Raw genomic sequence first — 24,809 nt, 5'->3', positions numbered from 1 at the left:
TGGGACTCTAGAACGCACTTCCTAATGAAATTAGAGTTTCCCCTAAGGACCTAAAAACATACCTGTTTAGTCAGACTTTTAGTTTATAGTTTTAAAGCTTTGGTTTTAGAGTTTTTATTGTATTTTTATTGTATTTTTAATCGTTTCAGTTATGTTAATGGTTTTATATTGTGAACCGCCCACGGACTTTTTAAAATATGAGGTGGTATATAAATGTACTAAATAAACAAATAAATAACTGAGTATTGCTCTGGTTGAATATGAATAGTAAAATTGATGTGTGAGCACTGTAAGATATTCCCCTCAGGGATGGAGCTGCTCTGGGAAGAGCATCTAGGTTCCAAGTTCCCTCCCTGGCATCTCCAACAGAGAGCTGAGAGAAACTCCTGCCTGCAACCGTGGAGAAGCCGCTGCCAGTCTGTGAAGACCATACTGAGCTAAATAGAGCAATGGTCTGACTCAGTATATGGCAGTTTCCTATGTAAATTATTTATTTATTTATTTATGTGAACCACTTCGGAAACTTTTGTTGAAAAGCGGTATATAAATATTTGTCGTCAAAATCACTGCCTGGTTACCACTGGCACCTGTGAGCAGCAGCGCCCTGCCAAACACCTCACACCGAGGCTGCCCCACCTATGGCATTCTTCTTACCTCTGTGCAGGCACAAAAGCCATGCATGGATAGAAGAGCACCGTAGGTGGAGAAGCCTTGGTGCGAGATGCCGGGCAGGGCGCTGCTGCTCACAGTGCCAGTGGTAACAAGGTAATGATTTCAAAAGATACCTCCTGCCACCCTCAAGGCGCTCGGAACACTTGAAACACTCCGACTCCAAATGAGGTCATTCTGTTCTGAGCTCGGAACACTCGAAACAGCCCGTTCCGAGCTCGGAACATTCTGCACATCCCTAGTCTCCTCTTAAGCCAACGTTGTGACTCAATTAAAGACAAGTCCTTGCCTCATGACTTTGCCACATGCTGTCATTAATCATACTCCTGAGACACAAGGAAGGGAAAAAAAAGAGAACGTGAGAATTGGAAAGAGAGACTGAGAGCCAACAAGAACGCATCTGTGGGATGGGTGATTGATGGTGTTCTCTCACGCAGCCAGGTTTTGAAGAGGCACACTTTTCCGCTTGGGCATTCAGCGGGACAGGAACGTCCAGCCATGCGTTTCCAGAGGCCGTGTTCAAACTGCACGCCAGTCTTCTCGGAACCTCGAAGGAATGTTCCATTTATCATTGTTTCCCTGACCTCGGGATTCGCATGTTTGCGGTTCAAGAACGCTGAGGAAAGAAATGGCGAGGCCTGACCCTTAAGGCTACCCCTCATGCGCACCAGAGGAACAAAGCAACTTGAAAGAGGGCTCGTCTGGCAGTAGCCAGCATGAAAGGTCCCTTTTGCTAAGCAGGGTTTGCCTTGGTTTGCATTTGTATGGGCGAGTACATGTGAGCACTGCAAGGTATTCTCCTTAGGGAATGGGGTTCCCAGTCTATTTTTCACAAGTGCACCCCTCAGGTACCCCATAGGGATTTTTTTTTTTTAAAGAGTGACAGTGATGGGGGGAGAGGGAGAACACACATACACTCCAGTCACTAGTTTACATCCAGACTACGTTACTCATGAGTACTCACATTGAAATTACTTCAAAGGGACTACTCAGCGTTTTTTTTCTAAAGACTGTCAGTCAGGCTGGGGGGAGGGATATGCTGAGCTTCAGCATGTAGCCAGCCAATCAGGAGCAGAGGAGGAGTCTCTTCACCCTCCTCCCTCCACATCCTCAATCCCCACAGACACATCGCTGAGGCCGCGTCAGCTTCAAGCCAGTGATCCTCCAATGGGGAACAAATAGCGCGGCTGCAGGGCCGGGAAGCAGGATGGTGCTGAGTGCCTCTTGAGAACCCTTCAAGTATCCCCAGGGGAAGTCGTACCCCCTATTGGGAAGCCCTGCCTTAGGGGATTGGACTGTTGCTCAGTGGCAGAGGATCTGCTTTGCAAGCAGAAGGTCCCAGGTTCAATTCCTGGCAGCGTCTCCAGGCAGGGCTGGGAACCTTTGGAGAGCTGCTGCCAGTCAGTGTTGACAATAATGAGCTAGATGGACCAAGGTCTGACTCAGTGTAAGGCAGCTTCCTAAGTGGAATATGGGGCAAGTCAGCGCAGTATTAGAGCATCTGCTTTGCATGCAGAACTCACTGGTACCATCTCCAGGCAGGGCTGGGAAAGATGCCTGCCCGAACCCTTGGAGAGCTGCTGCCAGTCAATGTCAACAATCCTGAGCAAGACTGACCAATGGTCTGACTCAGTAGGCAGCTTGCTAAGTCCCTGTGCTTGAATAGCTTTATTTTGCTCTTCCTCCTCCCCGCAGAACACACAGCGGGACACCTAGGGTTCCACCCAACTGTTAATTTGTCTGAACTTCTTTCCCCCAGAATGAATTGTGTAGCCACATTAATCTTCTCGGCCTTTAACTTCAGCAGGAAGGTATGCGTGCAATTTGGCATTTGGAAATGGCTTTGTTAAAGAGGCTTTGATGGATGGTGTGTAAGCCTTCCCACATTTCCCACCATGTTAGAGTAAGCTCCTAGGTGGTCAGCTTGCACAGAGCAGTTAACCCTTATAAGCCCTGTCAAGAGAGAAGAGGCAAGGAGTGCAATGCAGCAGGGCGGGGGTTCTCCAGCGGAAATGCACAAGCAAGCGTGAGTGGTCCCCTTGGCTAAGCAGGGTCTGCCCCGGTTTGCATGTGAATGGGAGACCACATGTCTGAGCACTGCAAGATATTCCCCTTCTTGGGGGATGGAGCCGCTCTAAGAAGAGCATCTTGCATTCTGCTTGCAGGCAGAAGGTTCCCAGTTCCCTCCCTGGCAGCATCTCCAAGATAGGGCTGAGAGAGACTCCTGCCTGCAACCTTGGAGAAGCCGCTGCTAGTCTGTGTACACAGTACTGCGCTAGGTGGACCAAGGGTCTGACTAGGTAGAAGGAAGCTTCGTATGTTCCTAAGAGCACGGGTGACTTCGGGAAAGTGCAGACAGTGGATGCAACACAGATCCTGAGGTTCGAGCAACCTCCCTCAGCCCTGAGAGCACCCCTCCACCTCAATCCCCACACACAGGCCCACCTACTTAGGAACATAGGAAGCTATATAGACCACTGGCCCACGCAGTTTAGTATTGTCTACACTGACTGGCAGCAGCTCTCCAAGGTTTCAGGCAGGAGTCTTTCCCAGTCCTATCTGGAGACACTGCCAGGGATTCAATCTGGGACCGACATACAAAGCAGATGCGCTTTCATTGACCTAGGGTCCCACCCCCTAAGGAGAATATCTTACTCGCTGCCATCAAACCAGCTCTCCTGCTTGTTCTAGGGCAGGGGTTCCCAACCGGGGCTATTAGTACCCCTAGAAGGGCTAGTACCCCTTGAAAGACTCCCGGGGGTACTCAGAGCCCTTCTGCCTCCCCACGCTGCAGCCAAGCAATTTGTCCCTCACCTGAGGATCACTGACTTGAAGCTGACACATCCTCAGTGATGTGCCCACTGCAGAAGAGGAGGGAGGAGGTGAAGACGCACCTCCTCTGCTCCCGATTGGCTGGCTACATGCTGAAGCTCAGCGTACCCTATCCCCTCAGTCTGACTGACAGGCTTCAGAAAATCAGGTGGTGATTTGGTGGTGGCAGGGGGGTGGCATGTGCTTTGGGGGCCGAGGGAGGTCACATGAACCTCAGTTTCCACGTTAGGTCTGAACCTGCCCGGGGGCATTCTTCCACACCACTGGCTTATTGCACACGTTCTGTTAAGCAACAGCTTTCTCCATCGGAAGCATGAGTGAGAAAAGGGTTTTTTTAAAAAAAAAAAACAACAATGAAAGCAAGCAAATCTGTCTTTCAGATGATTTGACATTTATTCTACACTCATAGGAGCTCATGGTTAATGGATAAGATGCCATCACATATTAAAGGTTCCAGGAACTCAACATAAAAACCCAGCCCGACTGGTTATTAATTGGGTTGGTATTAATAATTTTTATTCTACACTGGATTTTATTGTGTTAAATTGTATACAGTATTACTTGCACTCTTTTACTGTTGTGAGCCGCCTAGGGCAGTATTGGACTGGAGGGGTGGGATATAAATATTTTAAATAAATCAAACAAACTAACACAGAGAGATCATTTGCTTGAGAGATTGCTGCCCTCCCTTTCTCATCCTCAAGCTGGAAAAGTCAACTCTTGCACCATCAACGTGCGAGAGAACGGAAACCTCTGTCTTCTTGTTTTCTCATCTTCCACAAAAACAACACAGCACTATCGATTCATCAAATTACTCGACAAACCTCAAAGAAGGCAAAAACCAAACAATTCACAGCAACGGGGCAGAGAAGGGAACTTCAGACTCAAAACAAAGTATGGTCCTGCATTCACAGGAATGCTGGTTCCCGAAGGAACCAAACCTTCTGCTTTATAATCAAACCTTTCTTCCGTGCATTTCTGCCACCCGTATTGGCTTTTCCCCACCACCACCTCAGCAAGTGTGACCACAGACGTGCTCATTGATAAATACCCACCATTCTGGGAGAACGGGCCTACGGCACCGACCGGGAACAACACATCAGAATCGGTGTTCAGGACTTGGAGAGGAGACCAAGAACAATCCAGCGAACTGCTCACGACACCCTCAGACGGTCTAAATAATGGGGGAGGAAGATGAAGACAACAGATGTACCAGGTTAGCTACACCAGTTTGCTTTTCCACTCGCCTACTTGGCAAGAGCATCCAAATGGCAGGCACACGCTCTCTCTATTTTATTTATTTTATGTTTACATTTATATCCAGTTCTTCCTCCAAGGAGCCCAGAGAAGTGTACATAAGAACATAAGAGCCATTTTGGAAGTTGTAGCCCAGCAACAGTTGGAGAGGCAAGCTTGCCTTTTCCGCCGGAAGCAATTAGCAGCAAGGCTGAACTATGCCCACTGATTTGGCCCTGTACATTTTCCAAAGAGCTCCAGAATGCATGCGTATATTCATGCGAACTGGACAAGCTAGACAGAAGTCTGCTGTCTTTTTCAGACTGCTGCGAAGACAGTTTCCAGAAGACGAAAGCCAGAAGCAACACTTGCACCTGGGGCCCTTTGGTCTGCAGATACCTATCAGAGGAGCACAGGAACACGGCAAAGAGGGTTCCCTGTAGCAGGAATTCCCAGATGTTATATAGCAGGGATTCTCAACGTTGGGTCCCCAGATGTTATTGGACTGCAACTCCCATAATCCCCAGCAGCCTTTGGTTGGGGATTATGGTCTGGCGACCCAACGTTGAGAATCTCTGTTATACAGGAAGCTGCCTTCCACTAAGTCAGACCATTGGTCCTTCTAGGTGAGTACACTGGCTGGCAGCGACTCTCCAAAGCTTCAGGCAGGAGCCTCTCCCAGCCCTACCTGGAGATACTATCCAGGGATTGAACCTGGGACCTTCTGCATGCAAAGCAGATACTCTACCACTGAGCTACAGCCCCATCCCCTAAGGGGAATACCTTACAGCACTTGCATGCGGTCTACCATCCAAATACAAACCAAGGTAGACCCAGCAAAAAGGAAAATTCATGCAGAAGACCAGGCCAGCTAATGGCGCAGCGGGGAAATGACTTGACTAGCAAGCCAGATGTTGCTGGTTCGAATTTCCATTGGTATGTTTCCAAGACTATGGGAATGCATGAGTATATTCCCAGATTATGGGAAACACCTGTATCGGGCAGCACTGATATAGGGCGATGCGGAAAGGCATTATCTCAGACTGCGCAGGAGATGGCAATGGTGAACCCCTCCTGTATTCCACCAAAGACAACCACAGGGCTCTGTGGGCACCAGGAGTCGACACCGACTCGACGGCACACTTTACAGAGGCCATTGCAGCTGGGGATGCTGGGAGATGTAGTCGACGCCATCTGAAAATCGTTGTCGCAGGGAACATCAAGGGCAACATTCTGCTCTTGGGCCTTTCCGGATACAGTACTCACCTTCCGCCAGAGTCTGTGTCCTCCGCCACGTTGTGGTGTCCTAGCGTTTTGCTAAAGCCCTCCTCATTTTCATCCACGTCTTCGTCATCGATGCTTTTCACATCCAGCTTCTGGAAGGAGCTGTCCCCATTGAGATATCTGGAGTCGTTTTTCAGCAAAGGCACCCTCTGGCTCCCATGCCGCTTCGCCAACAGGGCTTCCAAGGGAGGCGCAACGACGAAGGCAGGAGACCTGCCCAGGTTCTCTTCGGAGCAATCCTCTGCAGCCGTGGCCCTTAAGATGTCCCCCAAGTTCTGTTCGTCGTCAAACGAAATGATGTTTGTGACTTTCTTCTTTTTCTTTGCCATTCGCTCTTTCCTGCATTTTAGATCTGGAGGATACCAAGAGACAAAAATGGGGGAAAATGAGCTTATATCAGCCTGTATTTGGATATAATCCAATACCTTGGATTCGAAAATATATAATATAAAATATATAGAATATCCAATACCTTGGATTGTTTTTAACCTCCAGATGTTGCTGAACTACAACTCCCATCATCTCCAGCTACAACTGATGGTGGCTGGGGATGATGGGAGTTGTAGTTCAGCAACATCCCGAGTACCCCAGGTTGGGAACCCCTGGCTTATATGAATGGACACAGCTTATATGGTTCAGCTACACTGAACCTTTCCCAGTCCTACCTGGAGATGCAGCCAGGGATTAAAAACTTCTACATGCAAGCAGATCCTCTTCCACTGAACTATGGTCCCCACTCTTACGGGAAATATCTTACAGCAGGGTTTCTTAACCTTGGGCCCCCAGATGTTGTTGGACTACAACTCCCAGAATCCTCAGCAGCAATGGTTTTTGCTTGGGGATTATGGGAGTTGTAGTCCAACAACATCTGGAGGCCCAAGGTTAAGAAACCCTGTCTTACATGACTCACATGTGGACTCCCATCCAAACACAAACAAAAGCAGATCCTGCTTAGCAAAGAAGACCATTCTTACAAGTTGTCCGGACTGGCCCATACGGAGTTAGGTTTCCTCCCCAGAAAGTAACAAATGAACAGGCCCAGGGAGATTGCCAGCTATCACCACAGCATCTCGCCCTGACAAGCCACATTTTAAAGCCATTAAGATTTAAAAGTGCAGTTTGGGGTGCATGAGTGAACACAGTGCTGGGTTTAAAGGGACAGGAAGAACTCCAAATCAGAGGCAGCGTGAGTGTGTCTTCTATGCCACAAAAAAAAAAAAAAACCCACATAGAGAAGATAATGTCCAGAAGACACTGCTGCTTCATCAGCACTTCAATTCCTCCAAGGTAACAGCCTCCATCTATCCAAGCCCGTTCTCTCTGATACACAAGCTTCGCTTTTTATGATCGTAATCATCTCAGTAGCACTCACCACCACTAACGCTCTTCGACAGAACTGGCAATGGGTCGGCATCTTGGTCAGATTTGATCAAAATGGAAACAGGAGAAGAGGCTGTGATTTCCCTGAGAAGGCTGCTAACCCCCTGGGTAGATTCCTTCAACATGGAGGTGACATTCTGCGTGGATTCTTTGAGGAGGTCGGATACGGTGGGCGGGCATTTGTTTTGCCCATTTAAATCGTTGTTATCGATGTTGATTGCAAAAAGAATGGAGTTCAGCCCTTTAGGTAAAGCCAGAGAGAGCCGTGATGAAGCATAACTCAGTCTACAACACCCTCAGGGCATGGAGTTTATCATCATATCAAGAATTATGGATTCTGCATACATGGGAAACTACAAAAAGGATTATTATACTGTACTGGAAGGACAAATTTACCCCTGAATAGCAACTTTAGATAACTGATAGGTGTTCCTTATCATCTGAACTGCTTTTCCCCCCACAACAGGATGGTAAAAAGAAGGAATTTTCAGTGATTTCCAATTCAGTTGTAATGAATTGTTCATGCTTTGAAGAAATATACCCTCTGAAAAAGGGAGTAAAGAAGAGGAATGTTCAGCAATTTGGTCTAATTTGAATGAATTGTTCATGCTTTGAAGAAGTACATCTTCAGAAGAAGGTGGTGGGTTTGTGATCTTTTAAATATGTGCATATTTATTTAGCACATTTTTATATAACTGGTAACCAAGGTCTCAAGGGGAGTTCACAACTAATTAAAGCCTCTAAAAAGAAAGATAAAGGTAAAGTGTGCCATCAAGTTGATTCCGACTCCTGGTACCCAGAGAGCCCTGTGGTTTTCTTTGGTAGAATACAGGAGGGGTTTACCACGGCCTCCTCCCACACAGTGTGAGATGATGCCTTTCAGCATCTTCCTACATCGCGGCTGCCCAATATAGTAGCAGCGGGGATTCAAACTGGCAACCTTCTGCTTGTTAGTCAAGCATCTCTGCGCTGCACCACCTAAGGTGACACAATTAAAACCTCTACAAATTTTAAAATCAACCGTTAACACAAATTTAAAAAATTAAAATTTAATATCAGGTTTAAAAATCATATTATGTTAATGATCATGGGATTTTTATGGGTTTTCTTCCTTTTTTCTAATTTCATTTTTCTTATCCTTGATTATATCATATTATATATGGCATTATATTTATTATGTATTCTATTCTATTTGACATTGTATTATATTAATATATATTACAATTCAAGGCAGTGAGTTTTAACATTGAAATAAAAAAGCAAAACAGAACAGCTCAGCACACAAGCCACAGTAAAAATGTGCCTCCACCCAGAGAACAACTGCTAATTCAACGATCACCATATTAACAAGGTTAATCCAACACTTCCTATAGAGATTGGCAAGGCAGTAAAAACATTCCTCCCAACAGCTATCCCTTATCAAAAGTTAGGCATAAGTTGTACCAGAACACTGGATGATGCTCACCAGCTGCCATGGTGGGGATCATACTAGAGCGTTCTTCGTCTATCATGAAGGACCAGTCTTCATAGAAGACACTATACACGGGGAAGAGAAAGGAATCACAGTCAAGCTTTTGCTTTACTTGTTGAAGACTGGAATATCAAAATTGCTGCCATACTCTCACAACAAAAAGAAAGCTGGGAACATAGGAAGCTGCCATATACCGAGTCAGACCACTGGTCTATCTAGCTCAGTATTGTCTTCACAGACTGGTAGAGGCTTCTCCAAAGTTGCAGGCAGGAGTCTCTCTCAGCCCTATCTTGGAGATGCTGCCAGGGAGGGAATATGTAACCTTCAGCATGCAAGCATGCAGATGCTTTTCCCAGAGTGGCCCCATCCCCTGAGGGGAAGATCTTCCAGTGCTCACACATGGAATCTCTCATTCATATGCAACCTGGTTTGGATTTGAATGGGAGACTATGTGTGTCAGCACTATAAGATACTGTATTCCTCTCTATATTCCTCCTCTAGTGGTTCACTAGGGCAGGCCTGCTCAACTTTGCCCCCCGAGCTGTTTTTGGACTACAACTCCCATAATCCCCAGCCACGATGACCAACAGTCAGGGATTAGAGGAGTTGTAGGCCAACATCTGCAGGAGGGCTGAAGTTGAGCAGCCTTGCCTTAGGGGATGGAGCCGCTCTGGGAAGCAAACCTACCTGCTTCCCTGCAGAAGGTTTCAAGTTCCCTCCCTGCCATCTCCAGATAGGGCTGAAAGAGATTCCTGCCTGCAACCTTGAAAAAGCTGTTGCCAGTCAGAGTAGGCAATACTGAGCTAGATGGACCAAGGGCCTGACTCAGCAGAAGGCAACTTCCTATGTTCCTATGGAACTTGGGTGCCTAGATGGTGTTGGACTGCCATCCCCAGCAGGAATGGCCATGGTGGCTGGAGATGGTAAGTCTGGAGACGCAAACTGGAGAACTCTTGCATTTGGAATCTTGACAGGGGCATCTAGCAATCTGAGCAGGGGGTGAGTGGAGCTGGAGAAGATGTTTACATTCATTTACATCCCATTCTTCTCAGCCTAGAAGGAGCCCAGAACAGTGTACATGATTATGTTGATCCTCACAACAACCCTGTGAGGTAGGTGAGGCTAAGAGAGAGAAGTGACCGGCCCCGAGTCGCCCAGTAGGTTTTGTGGCTTAACAGGAATTTGAACTCGGGTCTCGCCAGTCCTCATCCAACCCTCTAACCTAGTGGTTCCCAACCAGGGTTCTCCAGACTTGCTGAACTACAACTCCCATCATCCCCAGCGACAATTTATTGTAGTTCAGCCACATCAGGAGGAACCCTGGTTGGGACCCACTGCTCTAACCACTAAAATGTCAGGCATCCGGTGCAGTAGGAGCAAACCAGTTTATATAACAAACCTAAAACACACCCAGCTAACTAAGAGGAGGTGTAATACTAATGCCTAGAATCCTGAAAGCTTTAAAGGATGGTCAACACACCATATGAGAAATTAGTCAGTTTGAGTTAACATGCAGTTTGGACTTAGACATTTGAGTCAATTCCTGCCGTCTCAGGTGCCCCGTGAGGCTCTCTCAGATTACACAAACGTAAAAAAGGTAAAGTGTGCCATCAAGTCAATGTCAACTCCTGGCACCCACAGAGCCCTGTGGTTTTTCTTTGGTAGTATACAGGAGGGGTTGACCATTGCCTCTTCCCGCACAGTAGAAAATGATGCCTTTCAGCATCTTCCTATATCATTCCTGCCCAACATAGGTGTTTCTCATTGTCTGGGGAACATACCAGCATGGATTCAAACCAGCAACCTCTGGCTTGCTAAACAAGTCATTTCCCCACTACGCCTTTAGGTGGCTTAACACAAACATACCCATCATGAAAGCATTCAGTGGAAGTTACCTAAGCCGCGTCTTGTCCGCAAGCAACATGTGGAAGTATCTTTCTAAGGAATGCTCATTCAGCGCACAGCGCAGCCAGGCACGACTCCGGCCAACATCCGTCGTGATGTTCTTCAGCGAGTAGAAGCGTTGCAGTTCATGTTTATTAAGAACTTCTTTCACGTAATACCAGAACACAGGCTCTGAAAGAAATGCATACTGTCAGGGGGCTTAAGGTACTGTCTTCTACACCAATCAAGAATTCCAACCCACTGGAAGCACAGGAAGCTGTCCGATACCCAGCCAGACCGCAGGCTCACCTAGGACAGCACCACCTACAGGGACTGACAGTGGCTCCCCATAGTTTTCCGGCAGGAGTCTCTCTCAGCCCTCTCTGGAAATGCCAGGGATTGAACTGGGAACCTTATGCATGCAAAGCAGATGCTCTGCTGATGAGCTACGACCCCAACCCTCAAAACTAAGAACACAGGAAGCTGCCTTCTACCAAGTCAGACCTTTGGTCCATCGAACTCAAGATTATCTGCACCAGGGATTCTCAATGTTGGGTCCCCAGATGTTTTTGGACTTCCAACTCCCATAATTCCCAACCCAAGGCCAAAAATATCTGGGGACTCAACACTGAGAATCCCTGGTCTACACCAAGCCTGCTCAATTTTGGACCCCCAGCTGTTTTTGGACTACAACTCCCATAATCCCTAGCCACAGTGACCAATAGCCAGGGATTATGGTAGGCCAACATCTGCAGGCGGGCCGAAGTTGAGCAGGCCTAAGACTGGCAGCGGCTCTGAGGTTTCAACGCAGGAGTCTTTCCCAGCCCAGCCTGGAGATGCTGCCAGGGAATGAACCATGGGATCTTCTGTATGCCAAGCAGAGGTTCTCCCACTGAGCTGCGGTTCCCCCTAGAAACACAGGACACGGGCCTTATATGGATTCAGACCCATTGGCCCATCTAGCTCAGTACTGTCTACACCAGGAGTTCTCAACATTGGGTCCCCAGATGTTTTTAGACTTCAACTCCCATAATCCCCAATCCCAGTGGCCTTTGGTTGGGGATTATGGGAGTTGAAGTCCAACAACATCTGGGGACCCAACGTTGAGAATCCCTGCTCTACACCAGGGGTTCCTAGCCAGAATGTGGCTGAACTACAACTCCCAGCATCGTCAGCTACAATAAATTGTAGCTGGGGGCAATGGGAGTTGTAGTTCAGCAACATCTGGAGGAACCCTGGTGGGAACTACTGGTCTACACTGACTGGCAGCAGGTCTCCAAGGTTTCGGGCAGGGGTCTTTCTCAGCCCTACCTAGGGATGCTACCGAGGACTGAACCCGAGACCTTCTGCACACAAAGCAGATGCTCTGACTGATGGCCTTATCCCCATCGCCTTTCCCAAGCTCACAATCCCTATTACAATTCCCCCTATAACAACTTTTTGATAACATGCTTTTTAATCTCAACCCTGTCTCACTGGGTGTTCAAGCACAATAGTTTTATATTCCTTTTTTTTAAAAAAAAAAAAAATAACAAAAAACTTGCTGGCCTACTATTTCTGAAAACAGAATTAATTTTCCAGATGGTTGAACTGGTAACCCGTCACTATATCAACTTGCATGGAAATTGCTTTGAAGCTATTCACAGCCAATCACGGAAGATTTCAATTTTTACTGCCGGACCTAATGCCCTGCATCTAAAGGTCATCTGGTCCACCATTTAATTATCACAGTGTAGCCATACTTAAGGGAGTGCATTTCTGGCTGCTGATCTTGAGTGAAATTTTAATTAACAGGCAGTTCTAAGGATAAGTGCCTGTTCTTTAACCAGAATATTAAAAACAGACTCCCAGAAATTTAAAAGGCTATGGAAACTGAAAAGACCTGGAGCTCCTGCTGGGGAACCTACAGTCACTACCCATAACAATTGAGGTGAAACATTCCTATCACTCAATCTTCCGGATAGAACAAACTTTACCTGCCTAATTTTCCTCATGCCAGGCTGTTAAAACACACAATAGCAGGGGTGGGGGCGGGGAGAAGAGGAGGCAACCTTACTTTAAGGAGAGGAGAGCTGGTCTTGTGGTCGCAAGCATGACTTGTCCCCTTAGCTAAGCAGGGTCTGCCCCGGTTGCATTTGAATGGGAGACTAGAAGTGTGAGCACTGTAAGATCTTCCCCTTATGGGATGGGGCTGCTCTGGGAAGAGCATCAGAAGGTTCCAGGTTCCCTGCTTGGCAGCATCTCCAAGAGAGGGCTGAGAGAGATTCCTGCCTGCAACCTTGGAGAAGCCGCTGCCACTCTGTGAAGACAATACTGAGCTAGCTAGACCAGTGGTCTGACTCAGGATTTAGCAGCTTCCTATGTACTTGTCTGCTCCCAACCTGTTATGTTTCTAGGATCTGCATCAAGTGGCATAATGCACTCCAAGACTCCAATCCCAGAAGCCCAAGGGTTCCCCCAGCACTGCATGGGCTTCCCAGGGAGCAGTTCCACGCTCCCTGCCCACCACCACCTCAAACTCCCAAGGAAATCTGCACTGCCCAGCCACCCCCGCACCAGTGCCAGGCGGCAAATTAAAGGGCCCTCGCCATCAAAATCCCCGCTAGTATGTTTCCCAGACTATGGGAAACACCTACCGTATTTTATGGACTATAAGACTCACTTTTTTCCTTGAAAAATATCCGCCAAAATTCAGGAGCGTCTTATATGTTTTAGCAGTTTAATATGTTAAAACTCTGAAAAACTGGATTAAAATTAAGCTGCGTCTTATAGTCCGTAGCGTCTTATAGTCCGTAAAATACGGTATATTGGGGAGCAGTGATATAGGAAGATGCTGAAAAGCATCATCTCCTACTGCGTGGGAAATGTAACAACAGGGTTGTTACAAAGAATGGATCAGAGCGTCCCAGTTTTCCTCTACCAGATCTTAAAGAGTACACTTGCGATTTCTGAGAGTGAACCAGTTCTTCAGTCCTGAATTACTCATACGCAAGCCTTAAGCATGATTTGTCCTCGATTTCAACAACACTGCTGCAATTAGATCGACTGCCAGCTGTTGAAGCACAGATAGACCTGATGGAATACATGTGACTTGAAAGATACGCGTATCGGGAGCCCGAATTACCCGTTTCCGTTTTGTTGGAGAAGCCGGCTGCCTGCTTGATTGCTGCCGCCGTTAATGCTAGTCCCCGGGTCCTCTTCAAACCATGCTGAAGCACAGATTCAAACTGAGCACAAAGGCACGTAACTCTGTCAAAAAAAATGAAAAAAAATCAAGCAATTTTGTGCGAAATGCTGTGTGAAAAACGACACACACACACACACAAGGAACAAACTTTGAATGCAGTATGTGCCAACTAGCTCAGGTCAATGCCAAGTTATACACTCATTATTATTATTTATTTATTATTACATTTAGAAACCGCTCCATCCAGAGGCTCTGGGCGGTGTACTCATGTCCCAATTCTGCTGAAGACTGCAATTAAAAGACTCAGATCTTTGCCCCACTGCTCACCTGCAAGCGACATAAGCAAATCTTTTCAGCCGTACCCATGCACAAGTGGTATACAGGTACCATAAATAAACTGGAATCCACATGGTAAACAAGTACTAGAAACCATCTGCTATTTCACAAGTACCCTGGGCACCCAAACCACGTTTATACCTGGTTGCTGCTCTCGGATGAAGACCCAGCCTTCACGCATAACACCGCCAAGTTCTGCATGGCAGCATGGCAGATCCACCGGGGCGTGATTGCTCGGTCATTTCCTTACATCAGCTCTGCATAGTTTTAAGCTGCTGATTATAGAATTATTTTTAGGGTTCCTATTTTATATGTTTTAGATGCTGGTTTTTGCCTTTTATATATTCCACATTTTACACGCTTATAATTTTAAGCATTTTATAGCTACCCTCCTTTTTGAGGGTAGCAGCCTTTTAGTATTATATTACAGCTTTGTAGTATTAGAGTAGTGGGCTCTCCTTCACTGGATGTTTCCAACCCGAGGGCGGACAGTCATCGGAGAGGGATAGGGTTCCCTCTAACAGGGATTCCCAGATGTTGTTGACCTCAACTCCCAGATTCCCCAGCCAAAAGCCACTGCAGCTGGGGATGCTGGGAGTTGTAGTGAACAACATCTGGGAATCCCTGTTAGAGGGAACCCTGGAAAGGGGTGCTAGAGAAGAGCTTGCACTGCACAGAGGGGTCAGACTAGATCAGGGATTCTCCCCAGATGTTATTGGACTTCAACTCCCATAATCCCCAAAGTTCACTGGGGCTGGGGATTATGGGAGCTGAAGTCCAATGACATCTGGGCACCCAACATTGAGAATCCCTGGACTAGAAAACCTCCAGGCTTCCTTCCAACAATGACATGCTATGATTCCATGGAGTAAGGGGGATGGGAGGAGGGCTGGCCTTGTGGGAGTGAGCATGACTTGTCCCCTTTGCTAAGCAGGGTCTGCCCTAGTTTGCATTTGAAAGGGAGGCCCAATGTGTGAACACACAGAGAGATATTCCCCTCAGGGGATGGGGCCACTCTGGGAAGAGCATCTTCATACTTGCATGCAGAAGGTTCCAAGTTCCCTTCCTGGCAACTCCAGATATGGCTGGGAGAGGCTCCTGACTGCAAAGGCGAAGCCGCTGCCAGTCTGCGTGTATGTAGACAATACGGAGCTAGATGGACCAATGTCAATGATTCAGTATAAGGCAGCTTCCTATGTTCCCAATAGGGATGTGCACACAACCATGGCAGGGAGGCTCGAAGGCGGCAGGGGTCTCTCTTTAAGAGCAGGGGAGGGTGCACTTACCCCTCCCGCCACTTCCCCCCCCCCCCCGGACGTCTGTGTTTTGCAAAGCCGATCGGGGTGACAGTGTATCTCCCTGCCGCACCGTTGCCCTCGTCTTCACCTGCACATCGGCAACTTCCGGTCATATCTGGAAGACAAGGGCAACAGGGCGGCAGGGAGGTACGCTGTCACCCCGATCGGAGTGCACCCTCCCACGCTCTTAAAGGGAGACCTCTGTTTGACCTTTGATTGATTGACCTATTGATTGATTGATTGTATTTGTTTATTTCAGCCCAAGGCCAGCATGATTGATTGATTGACCTCCGCCACCTTCAAAGTGGCGGAACCACCAGTTCCATGCACATCCCTAGTTCCTAACCATTCTCACCCACCCAGTGACAACACACACCACCGTAAGCCACTAAAATGGTCAGAACAGAGGAACATAGGAAGCTGCCATATACTGAGTCAAACCATAGATCCATCTTGCTCAGTATTGTCTACACAGACTGGCAGCGGCTTCTCCAAGGTTGCAGGCAGGAATCTCTCTCAGCCCTCTCTTGGAGATGCTGCCAGGGAAGGAACTTGGAGCCTAGATGCTCTTCCAAGAGCAGCTCCCTCCCCTAAGGGGAAGATCTTACAGCGCTCACACTTCTAGTCTCCCTTTCGTATGCAACCAGGGTGGATCCTGCTTAGCTTAAGGGGACAAGTCATGCTTGCTTCCACAAGACCAGCTCTCTTCCCAAAATTCACAACCCCTCCCTCCCGTATAACAAACTAACTTTAGTGGCACTGGCTCCATTCAGCTAGATTTTATTCATTTTAGCCATAACAAGAAAATGCCAGAGCAAATCAATTCATCTAAGCGATCATGGGGCAGAAACATAAAGAACAGCTTTAAACCATACGAAGTAATTCACCCAAAGCCAGGAAGTTATTTGAGAGCGTGTGTCTCCATTACAACCCACGACATGCAAGTCAAAGGAGATTTATTGGCGGGCGGGGGGGGGGGGGCATTGTAGCTGTCAGGTCAGCAGTTTTCACAGTTCACGGAACATCCTTGCTTCCTTGGCAACAGGAAATTGCGATCTCTGCTGTGTAGACAAAGGTTTGCAGTCCTGCAGTAACTTAGGAAGAAGCCTGATCCTTACCTTGTCTGAACCAAGACTGCTGTAGCGGAAAATAATTTTCCTCTCTTGGTAAATGCTAGGGCTGTGCATCGGAATTTCTGATTCTGACAGACGTGTGCTAACCTGTCCACGCCCTGCCACGACCACTGGCCCAGTGGCACAAGGGGGAAGGTACTCCTGACATGGTCAGCTCCACAATACCTGCCATTTCCAGGACTGGGGGCAGCTTTTCTGTTACCCCTGCTCACTGAGCCAAGAGACACCTTTTAAAGGGGTGATTTTCTTCCATTTAGCAGGGGGAGAGCTACTGGCCCTATCCAACCCCAGCACAGCATCCCTCCAGTGGCTGCCGCTGATTATCTTATGTTTCTGTTTTAGACTGTGAGGCATTTGGGGACAGGGGACCATCTTATTTGTGTATTATTTATTTGTCTATGTAAACTACTTTGATAAACCGTGGTAGTAGTGGCAGCAGAAGAGTTGTCACTGGAGGCCACAAAGGGGGTGTGTAGGAAATGTAGTTTCCCATTCCAGTGCTATCCTGTGAGGGCTCTGCAAGGCAGGCCAAGGGAGAGCACAACACTGGCCCCCAAAGAGACCAGCTCTGGCTTATAAGGACCGTCGGGGCAGGACCCCACCTTTTCAGGAGTACGGAAAGACCCATGTGCCCTGAAAGGAAGGCAAGAAAGGAGGCACCCAGGCTAGGGAGCTCTTGTCCTCAGCTCCTGAGAAGACCAACAGCCTGAGACAACCACGCTTTATTAATCTTCTGTAATTTGATTCTTTTAATCTTGTAAACCGCTTTGGGTGCCTTTGTCAAGGCAGAAAGGCAGTATTAAAATGTGGTAAATAATAACAACAACTATCCCCCAGGGATAGCACTGGATTGAGGAACTACAGTTTCCTGTGTGAAAATGTTGAAAGATTAGTCTCTAAGACGTATAAGTTGCTGCTTTTGGAGGAGACAAGAGATGAAGTGGTTAAAACGACTATGATAAAATGGGCTCAGGCTGTGGGTCATAATATAGAAAAGGCTGCTTGGGAAAAATTATGGAAAACTGATTTAAAGTTAACTGCATGTTATACTTTAAAAGAAAATTATTATAAGATGATGTATAGGTGGTATCTGATACCGAAAAAAATAGCAATAATGTATAAAAATGTTTCAAACAAATGTTGGAAATGTGGACAATGTGAAGGAACTTTTTTTCATAAGTGGTAGTCATGCGGGAAGGCAAAGGCTTTTTTGGGATATGATATATAATGAGCTGAAGAAAATTTTTAAAATGCCAGAATCTTTCCTACTGGGAATAACTCAAGGAGAGTTCTCCAGAAGAAATTTAAAAAATTTTATGTATGCAACCAAAGCAGCTAGAATAGTATCAATAATCATTGATAAAAATTTTGGAATATGCTCAGATGGCAAAGCTTACAGCACTTATAAGAGATGAAAAATTGAAATGTTTCAAAGAAGATTGGGAACCATTTTTACTTTACTTAAAGAATCATTTTTCTAATATGGACCTTTCAGCAGGATTTGAAATATAGTAATAACAGCAGGTTGGGTTAGGTAAAATCGAGTAGTAATGTGGAGTATGTATGTTTTGAATTATAGCAGCAATGGTTTATATGTATAGTTAACATGAACCGTGCAGACAGGTAAATGGGAAGTCAATATTTACTTAAATAAATGAATGTAATTTGATTGTGAAGCTATTGTAAAAACCAATAAAATTTTAAGATGCAAGTAACTACAGTTCCCAGGTGTCCCCTTTGCAGCCTCCAGTTCCCTCCACAAAGAGGTGTAGTCCACTCCTGTACTATCCCCATGGGGATAGCGCTGGGATGGGGAACCGCAGTTCCCAGATGTCCCCTCCACGGCCTCCAATTCCTCTGAAAAGCCATCCACTGCACCAGAAATGGCAGCTATATGGGAGAGGAGAGCAGATCTGGTGGTAGCAAGCATGACTTTATTTATTTATTCATTCAAAACACTTATATACCGCCCAAACATCTCTGGGTGGTTTACAACAGAACAATACAAAACAGATAAAAAGATTAAAACATTACAACAATTAAAATGTGAAATGTTAAGACTATTAGAAACACAATTAAAACAATATCTAATTAAAAGGCTGGGTGAACAAATGCCTTTCAAGGGTCCTGACTGCCCTTTCAAATGTTGTAAGAGATAGGGAGGCTCTTGTTTCAGCAGGAAGTGTGTTCCAAAGCCTAGAGACAGCAACAGAGAAGGCCTGTCCCTGAGTAGCCACCAGATAGCCGGTGGCAACTGCAGACAAACCCTCCAGATGATCTCAATGGGCAGTGTGATTCATAGCAAAGACGGTCCCTTAGATGTCTCCTTAGCTAACAGGGTCCGCCCTGGTTGCATATGAATGGGAGACTTGATGTGTGAGCCCTGTAAGATATTCCCCTTAGGGGGATGGAGCTGCTCTGGGAAGAGCATCCAGGTTCCAAGTTCCCTCCCTGGCATCTCCAAAATAGGGATGATAGAGCGACTCCTGCCTGCAACCTTGGAGAAACCGCTGCAAGTCTGTGTAGACAATGCTGAGCTAGATGGACCTATGGTCTGACTCACTATATAGCTCAGTATATCCTATGTTGCACCCGCCGAGTTGCACGAGCAGCAAGAAGATGGTATACATTTTTCGGAATCAAAGATTCCAACACACCACCCAACTCATTTATTTACGGTCAATGACCAAAACAACAACACACCACCCTAATAAATACAATTACACATGTTAAAGGGCATATTTCACCCTCATCCTGCAGAGAATCTATCTATGTGGTCGCTAAGAGTCGACTCCGACTTGACGGCACATAATCAATCAATCCTCATCCAAGGATGCCATTCACCTCCTGAGCCGTATTAACACTATCAATCACAGACCTGGTCAGAAATCCCCTGACAGAAGTCAAATTAACTTTAGTAAGCACTATAAATATGGCCCAAATGAGAGAAGAGGAACTCAGAAATGTGGAAGTTCATCAGTTTCTTATTCCTCATAATAAGCTTGAGACTTTATTCCTCATAATAAGCTTCCCCACCAAGTTACCACATTCTAAGAAAACAACCAGAAATACATTCATAAGAAATAACCACTTCCTTGTAAACAATAAACTCTAAAACAGTGTTCTTTACTAAAGCTTCGGCCAAAGCTGAAGACTCTGCACAGTCATAGGAGCATAGGAAGCTGCCATATACTGAGACAAGCCATAGGTCCATCTAGCTCAGTACTGACTTCACAGACTGGCAGCAGTTTCTCTAAGGTTGCAGGCAGGAGTCTCCCTCAGCCCTATCTTGGAGATGCTGCCAGGGAGGGAACTTGGAGCCTTCTGCACACAAGCATGCAGGTGCTGTTCCCAGAGTGGCCCCATCCCCTAAGGGGAATATCTTCCAGGGCTCACACATGTAGTCTCCCATTCAAATGTAACCAGAGTGGAAACTGCTTAGCAAAGGGGACAGCCTATGCTTGCTACCACAAGGCCAGCTCTCCTCCCCATCAGGGTCTGAAATCTGAACAAAAAAATGTAAGGGGGCAAAAATCCTCAAAACCACCCCAATCTAACTCAATGGAGAGGAGTGTTCGGTGACTCAGAGGGCAGTTAACAGACAACCAGGAGGGTGGAGTTAATGGAACTCAGTGGGAAGAAAGGGAAGAAGGGCTTGGACAGAAAGAACAGCAATTTCTCAGCTTGAGGAATACTCCCTCATAGGAACATAGGAAGCTGCCATATACTGAGTCAGACCACAGGTCCATCTAGCTCAGTATTGTCTACAGACAGGCAGTGGCTTCTCCAAGGTTGCAGGCAGGAATCTCTCTCAGCCCTATCTTGGAGATGCTGCCAGGGAGAGGACTTGGAACCTAGATGCTCTTCCCAGAGCGGCTCCATCCCCTGAGGGGAATCTCTTCCAGTGCTCACACTTCTAGTCTCCCATTCATATGTAATCAGGGCAGACTCTGCTTAGCTAAGGGGACAAGTCATGCGTGCTACCACCAGACTAGCTCAAGATAGTCACAGCCCCTTCTGCTTCCGAGAGGAAAAGGTGCCTAAAACTTTCACCATGTTTAGGCACAGGCTCAGGTAACACGCGCACACACCAGGGACGTACGCCAGCGTTTTGCTGCGGGTCCATACTTGTTTCTCCTAATGCTCAGCTGAAACCTAGCCTCCGGTCAATAAGCCCATCAAATTAGTCCTGCTCTGTGGAACAGCAGAGAGCAAGTCAGCCATGTGGCAGCCCTTCAGGCATCTGGTTATGCTCCTCTTCAGATTTCTCTTCCCGTTGCCCCAACACAAGGCCGAGAACTCATTTGTCCATCTTCCTGTCCACTGCTGCTGCACACAAACAGCGCTAAGTGGGAACTCCCTGCCTTTGGAGCTGGCTTGCTCCCTTATGAACCTGGAGGGCAGCAACCCTCCTGCTGCATGATGGGTCGAGTTAGCTCCTTTATGCACTAGGAGGGATACATCCTTCCCAGTGCATTATGGGGCAAGCCAGCTCCAAAAGCAGGACGTTTCGACACCCTGCTTTTGGAGATGACTGAGAGAGGGTGAGTGGGGCGCACTGGCCAGTGTCCTGGGGCACACAGCACGTCCCGGCACACTGGTTGAGAAGCACACCTTACAGGATGAACACACGGGTGACTCTGGGCCAGTCACGTCTCTCTCAGCCTAACCTACTTCACAGGGCTGTTGTGAGGAGAAACTCAAGTATGTAGTACACCGCTCTGGGCTCCTTGGAGGAAGAGCAGGATAGAAAATGTTTTAAAAAGAATAAATAAAATAAATGTCCCTTAAAACTTACCTGCTGTCCAAATCGGAAGCAATCTCTTTTCTTCCTCCAAATCTGATCTGGCACTGTAAGATAACGACATTAAATTCAATCGACGAGTTGCAGAAAACTCCTTCAAACAGCAAAAAGATTCAGAAAGGGAGATTCCATTTCCTGTAGGGCAGGGGTTCCTGGACCCCTCTTGCCTCCCAAAGTGCAGCTGCGCTATTTGTTCCCCATCCGAGGATCACCAGCTTGAAGCCAAGGCATCCTTAGCAATGTCCCCACTGCAGAAGGGGAGGGGGTGGATGAAGACCTTCCTCCTCTGCCCCGATTGGCTGAAGGTCAGTGTACCCCACCCCTCAGCCTGAAAGGCTTCAGAAAAATAGCACTGAGTATTGGGACAGGTTTTGTCCCATTAATTTCAGTAAGATTGCTTATGAGCAACTTAATGGGGAAGTGAGTCAGTGACTGGAGTAGCCTGTCTCCCTAACTGTAACACATAAATTTGTGGTTTTATGGATGGGTGGGTGTGGGTGTGGGTGTGGGTGGGTGGTGTGTGTGTGTGTGTGTGTGTGTGTGTGTGTGTGTGTGTGTGTGTATACACATTCACTCTTAAGTGTTTCAGTTATGAGGTAGGCTATTTCAGTCACTGGCTCACATCCACATTAGGTTACTCAGAAGCAGTCTTACTGAAGTTAAAATAGCCAGCTAACTTGTTCCCATTAATTTTTAGCAGGGATACTCATGAGTAACTTGATCTGGATGTAAGACAGTGACCGAAGCACTAAAAATCTCCATGGGGCACCTGAGCTGAGGACAAGCACAGAAGGGGCACACTTGTTCAAAAAGGTTGGGACCCCCTCAGCTTCTGTGAACCGCCTAAAGCCTTGGGAGTCAGGCGGTATATAACATAAATTAAAATAAATAAATATGGGGGAACTCTGTGAGCTCTTTGGGGCCGGCTGTTCCCCCCACCCCTCCCTCCCGCCCCAGTCTCTCTTGCCCGTCCTGCCCACTTCAGACCCAGGCTCTCTTGCCCTCCTCACCACCACCTGCACAGAACATCTCCAACCAGTGCCGCGGCTGCTCCTCACGGGGCAGCAGGCGGCCAAAAAGGGCCCCGCCGCCGCCGTTCCTCCTCGCTGGCAGCGAACAGGGAAGCCCCGCCACCCGTTTCCCTCCCGCCTCAGCCTCCAAAAGGTGTTTCCCTCCCGCCCCAGGCTGCAACAGGCACGGGGACTTAACCCTACCACCTGTTCCCCACTCACCCCCGCCGGTGCCGCCCGGGCCAGTCCGCCCCACTGCCTCCCGCCTCCTCCCAGCCCAGGCTGCGGCCACGGCCACGGCCACGGCCAGACTAGGCCTGCTGCCACTGCCGCTGCCGCCGCAGTCTCCTCACAGCAGCCGGGCCAATCAGGCGCCTCCGCCCAGCCAAGCAGCAGGGGCGGGGCTTGCCAAACATCCCCACGCAGTTCTCTACTCGGTCGGCCACAAGAGAATTAAATATATAGGTGGGGGAACTCCCTCTCTTACGTGTAGCTCCAACTTCGTACCTGTTTAACCGCATCCAGTAATCTCTCCAGAAGAAACTGTCTTTTGGCAACATGATTCTGCAACCCTAGAATTCAAGAAAGCATAAACGACTTTATGTATTCAACACGTTTCAAAGTATTAAAAATTTTAATACTTTTAATGTTGGGTTTTAAATGATCTTATTGTTTTAATCATTTCTGATTTTGTTCAATCTGTTTTTGGTGCAACACCCAGAGACGGATGTTTTGGGAAGTATATAAATATTATAAATAAATAAATAAATAAATAAATAAATGTTTTCCCCCATTATAGGGGGAAGAAGAGCTCTCCTTTTCACACCCAGTTCATCTTCAGAAGTATGCCTAAATTCTATGGAAGTTCACAACCATTCTTTTTCATAAAGGAGGGCAAGGTATGACAGTCACCATCAGGAAAACTTGAAAAATACCATTGAATGAAACAAGATCCACTCAATGAACATTACTCAGTCGCGGCACACTCAGAAAGGCATCTCTCTATAGCCTGACATACATTTCCCATTCAGATTTTCAAAAGGACAGCTAGACGTCGCAAAATCCATTCAACGATTTTACAAGGGCAGGTTAACTTCTCTGATTTAATTCTCCATGGGATGACAAAGAAGTTTTATAATCCCAGATCAGGGTCTCCCCTGCCCCCATTTCATCTTTATTTAGCACCATCTGTATTTGGGGTAGAAAAAGGGAGCATTACTCTGATGGTATGTGCACCCCGCCGCCTGCATCCCTCCTCAAACTGATAAGAGGCAACCTTCAATTTGTCAGGTGATTTAGGAGCAACAAAAGGAAGTACTTTTTCACACAGCATGTACTTATGGAATTCTCTGCCATGGGGTGTGGTGATGGGCGGTGATGGTTGTAGACAATACTGACCTAGATGGACCAAGGGTCTGACACAGCATAAGGCAGCTCCATATGTTCCTAATCCCCTTTTAGATCGGTTGTTATCATCACATCCCCAAGGAATCAAACAAGGGCTGTGGCAGATGGGATCCTAAGTCCAAAGGATCACCAAGTTCCTCAAGTAATAATTAACCATGAGAGGAGAGACTAGAGATATCTGGAAACAAAGAGGGAGATGTCCAAAGATCCACCTGCACTGGAGCAAGGAAGTGCTAAGCTTCACGAATATTAAGCAGAAATAAGTAGCCTCAAACCATCTTGCAAGCTTTGGCTATAACATAGGAACACCAGAAGCTGCCTTCTACCGAGTCAGACCCTTGGTCCATCTAGCTCAGCATTGCCTACACATACTGGCAGCAGCATCTCCAAGGTTGCAGGCGGGAGTCTCTCTCAGCCCTATCATGGAGATGCTGCCAGGGAATGAACCTGGAACCTTTTGCATGCAAAGCAGATGCTCTACCACTGAGCTACAGCTCCATCCCCTATGGGGACTATCTTACAGCACTCACATATAGTCACCCATCCAAATACAAAGCAGGGCAGACCCTGCTTGGCCAAGGGGATAATTCATGCTCGCAACCCCAAGACCATCTCTCCTTCCTTAACATTCGCAACAGACCTTGACAAACGTTCTTTGGATCCAAGAGCCAGACCCAAAATTTAGGAGCCAGAATATGGACAACTGCACAAATTACCAGACTTTGTAACAGACACCACAGAAGATAAGGTAAATGGGCTTCTCTTTATCCCCTTTACAGGAAATGTACTTAGACCAGAAACCAGACTGCCTGGGACAAAGAAAGATTTGATTAAATAACTCTCCCGCTGAATATCCTAGTCTGGGAACCATGCTTAAA

The 24,809-nt window shown here is 47.1% G+C and overlaps 1 protein-coding gene across 5 annotated transcripts in view; it reads right to left on the bottom strand.

Annotated features, from left to right (window-relative positions):
* SNX29 (sorting nexin 29) overlaps positions 1–24,809 on the bottom strand; it is a 195,765-nt gene that overhangs the window by 167,680 nt on the left and 3,276 nt on the right. For all 5 annotated transcript variants that reach the window (XM_053275833.1, XM_053275828.1, XM_053275829.1 and 2 more), the window contains exons 2-9: positions 23,032–23,096; positions 21,509–21,561; positions 13,881–14,005; positions 10,768–10,948; positions 8,867–8,937; positions 7,394–7,642; positions 6,004–6,373; positions 4,557–4,675 (exon numbers count right to left, since the gene is read on the bottom strand). In XM_053275833.1, coding sequence (XP_053131808.1) covers positions 4,557–4,675; positions 6,004–6,373; positions 7,394–7,642; positions 8,867–8,937; positions 10,768–10,948; positions 13,881–14,005; positions 21,509–21,561; positions 23,032–23,096 — 1,233 coding nt within the window. The remainder of the gene's footprint in view (positions 1–4,556; positions 4,676–6,003; positions 6,374–7,393; positions 7,643–8,866; positions 8,938–10,767; positions 10,949–13,880; positions 14,006–21,508; positions 21,562–23,031; positions 23,097–24,809) is intronic.

Source organism: Hemicordylus capensis, chromosome 13, assembly GCF_027244095.1.
Source record: "Hemicordylus capensis ecotype Gifberg chromosome 13, rHemCap1.1.pri, whole genome shotgun sequence".
Lineage (NCBI taxonomy): Eukaryota > Metazoa > Chordata > Lepidosauria > Squamata > Cordylidae > Hemicordylus > Hemicordylus capensis.
The sequence above is the reverse complement of the archived record's forward strand: the minus strand, read 5'-3'. Positions and strand labels throughout refer to the sequence as shown.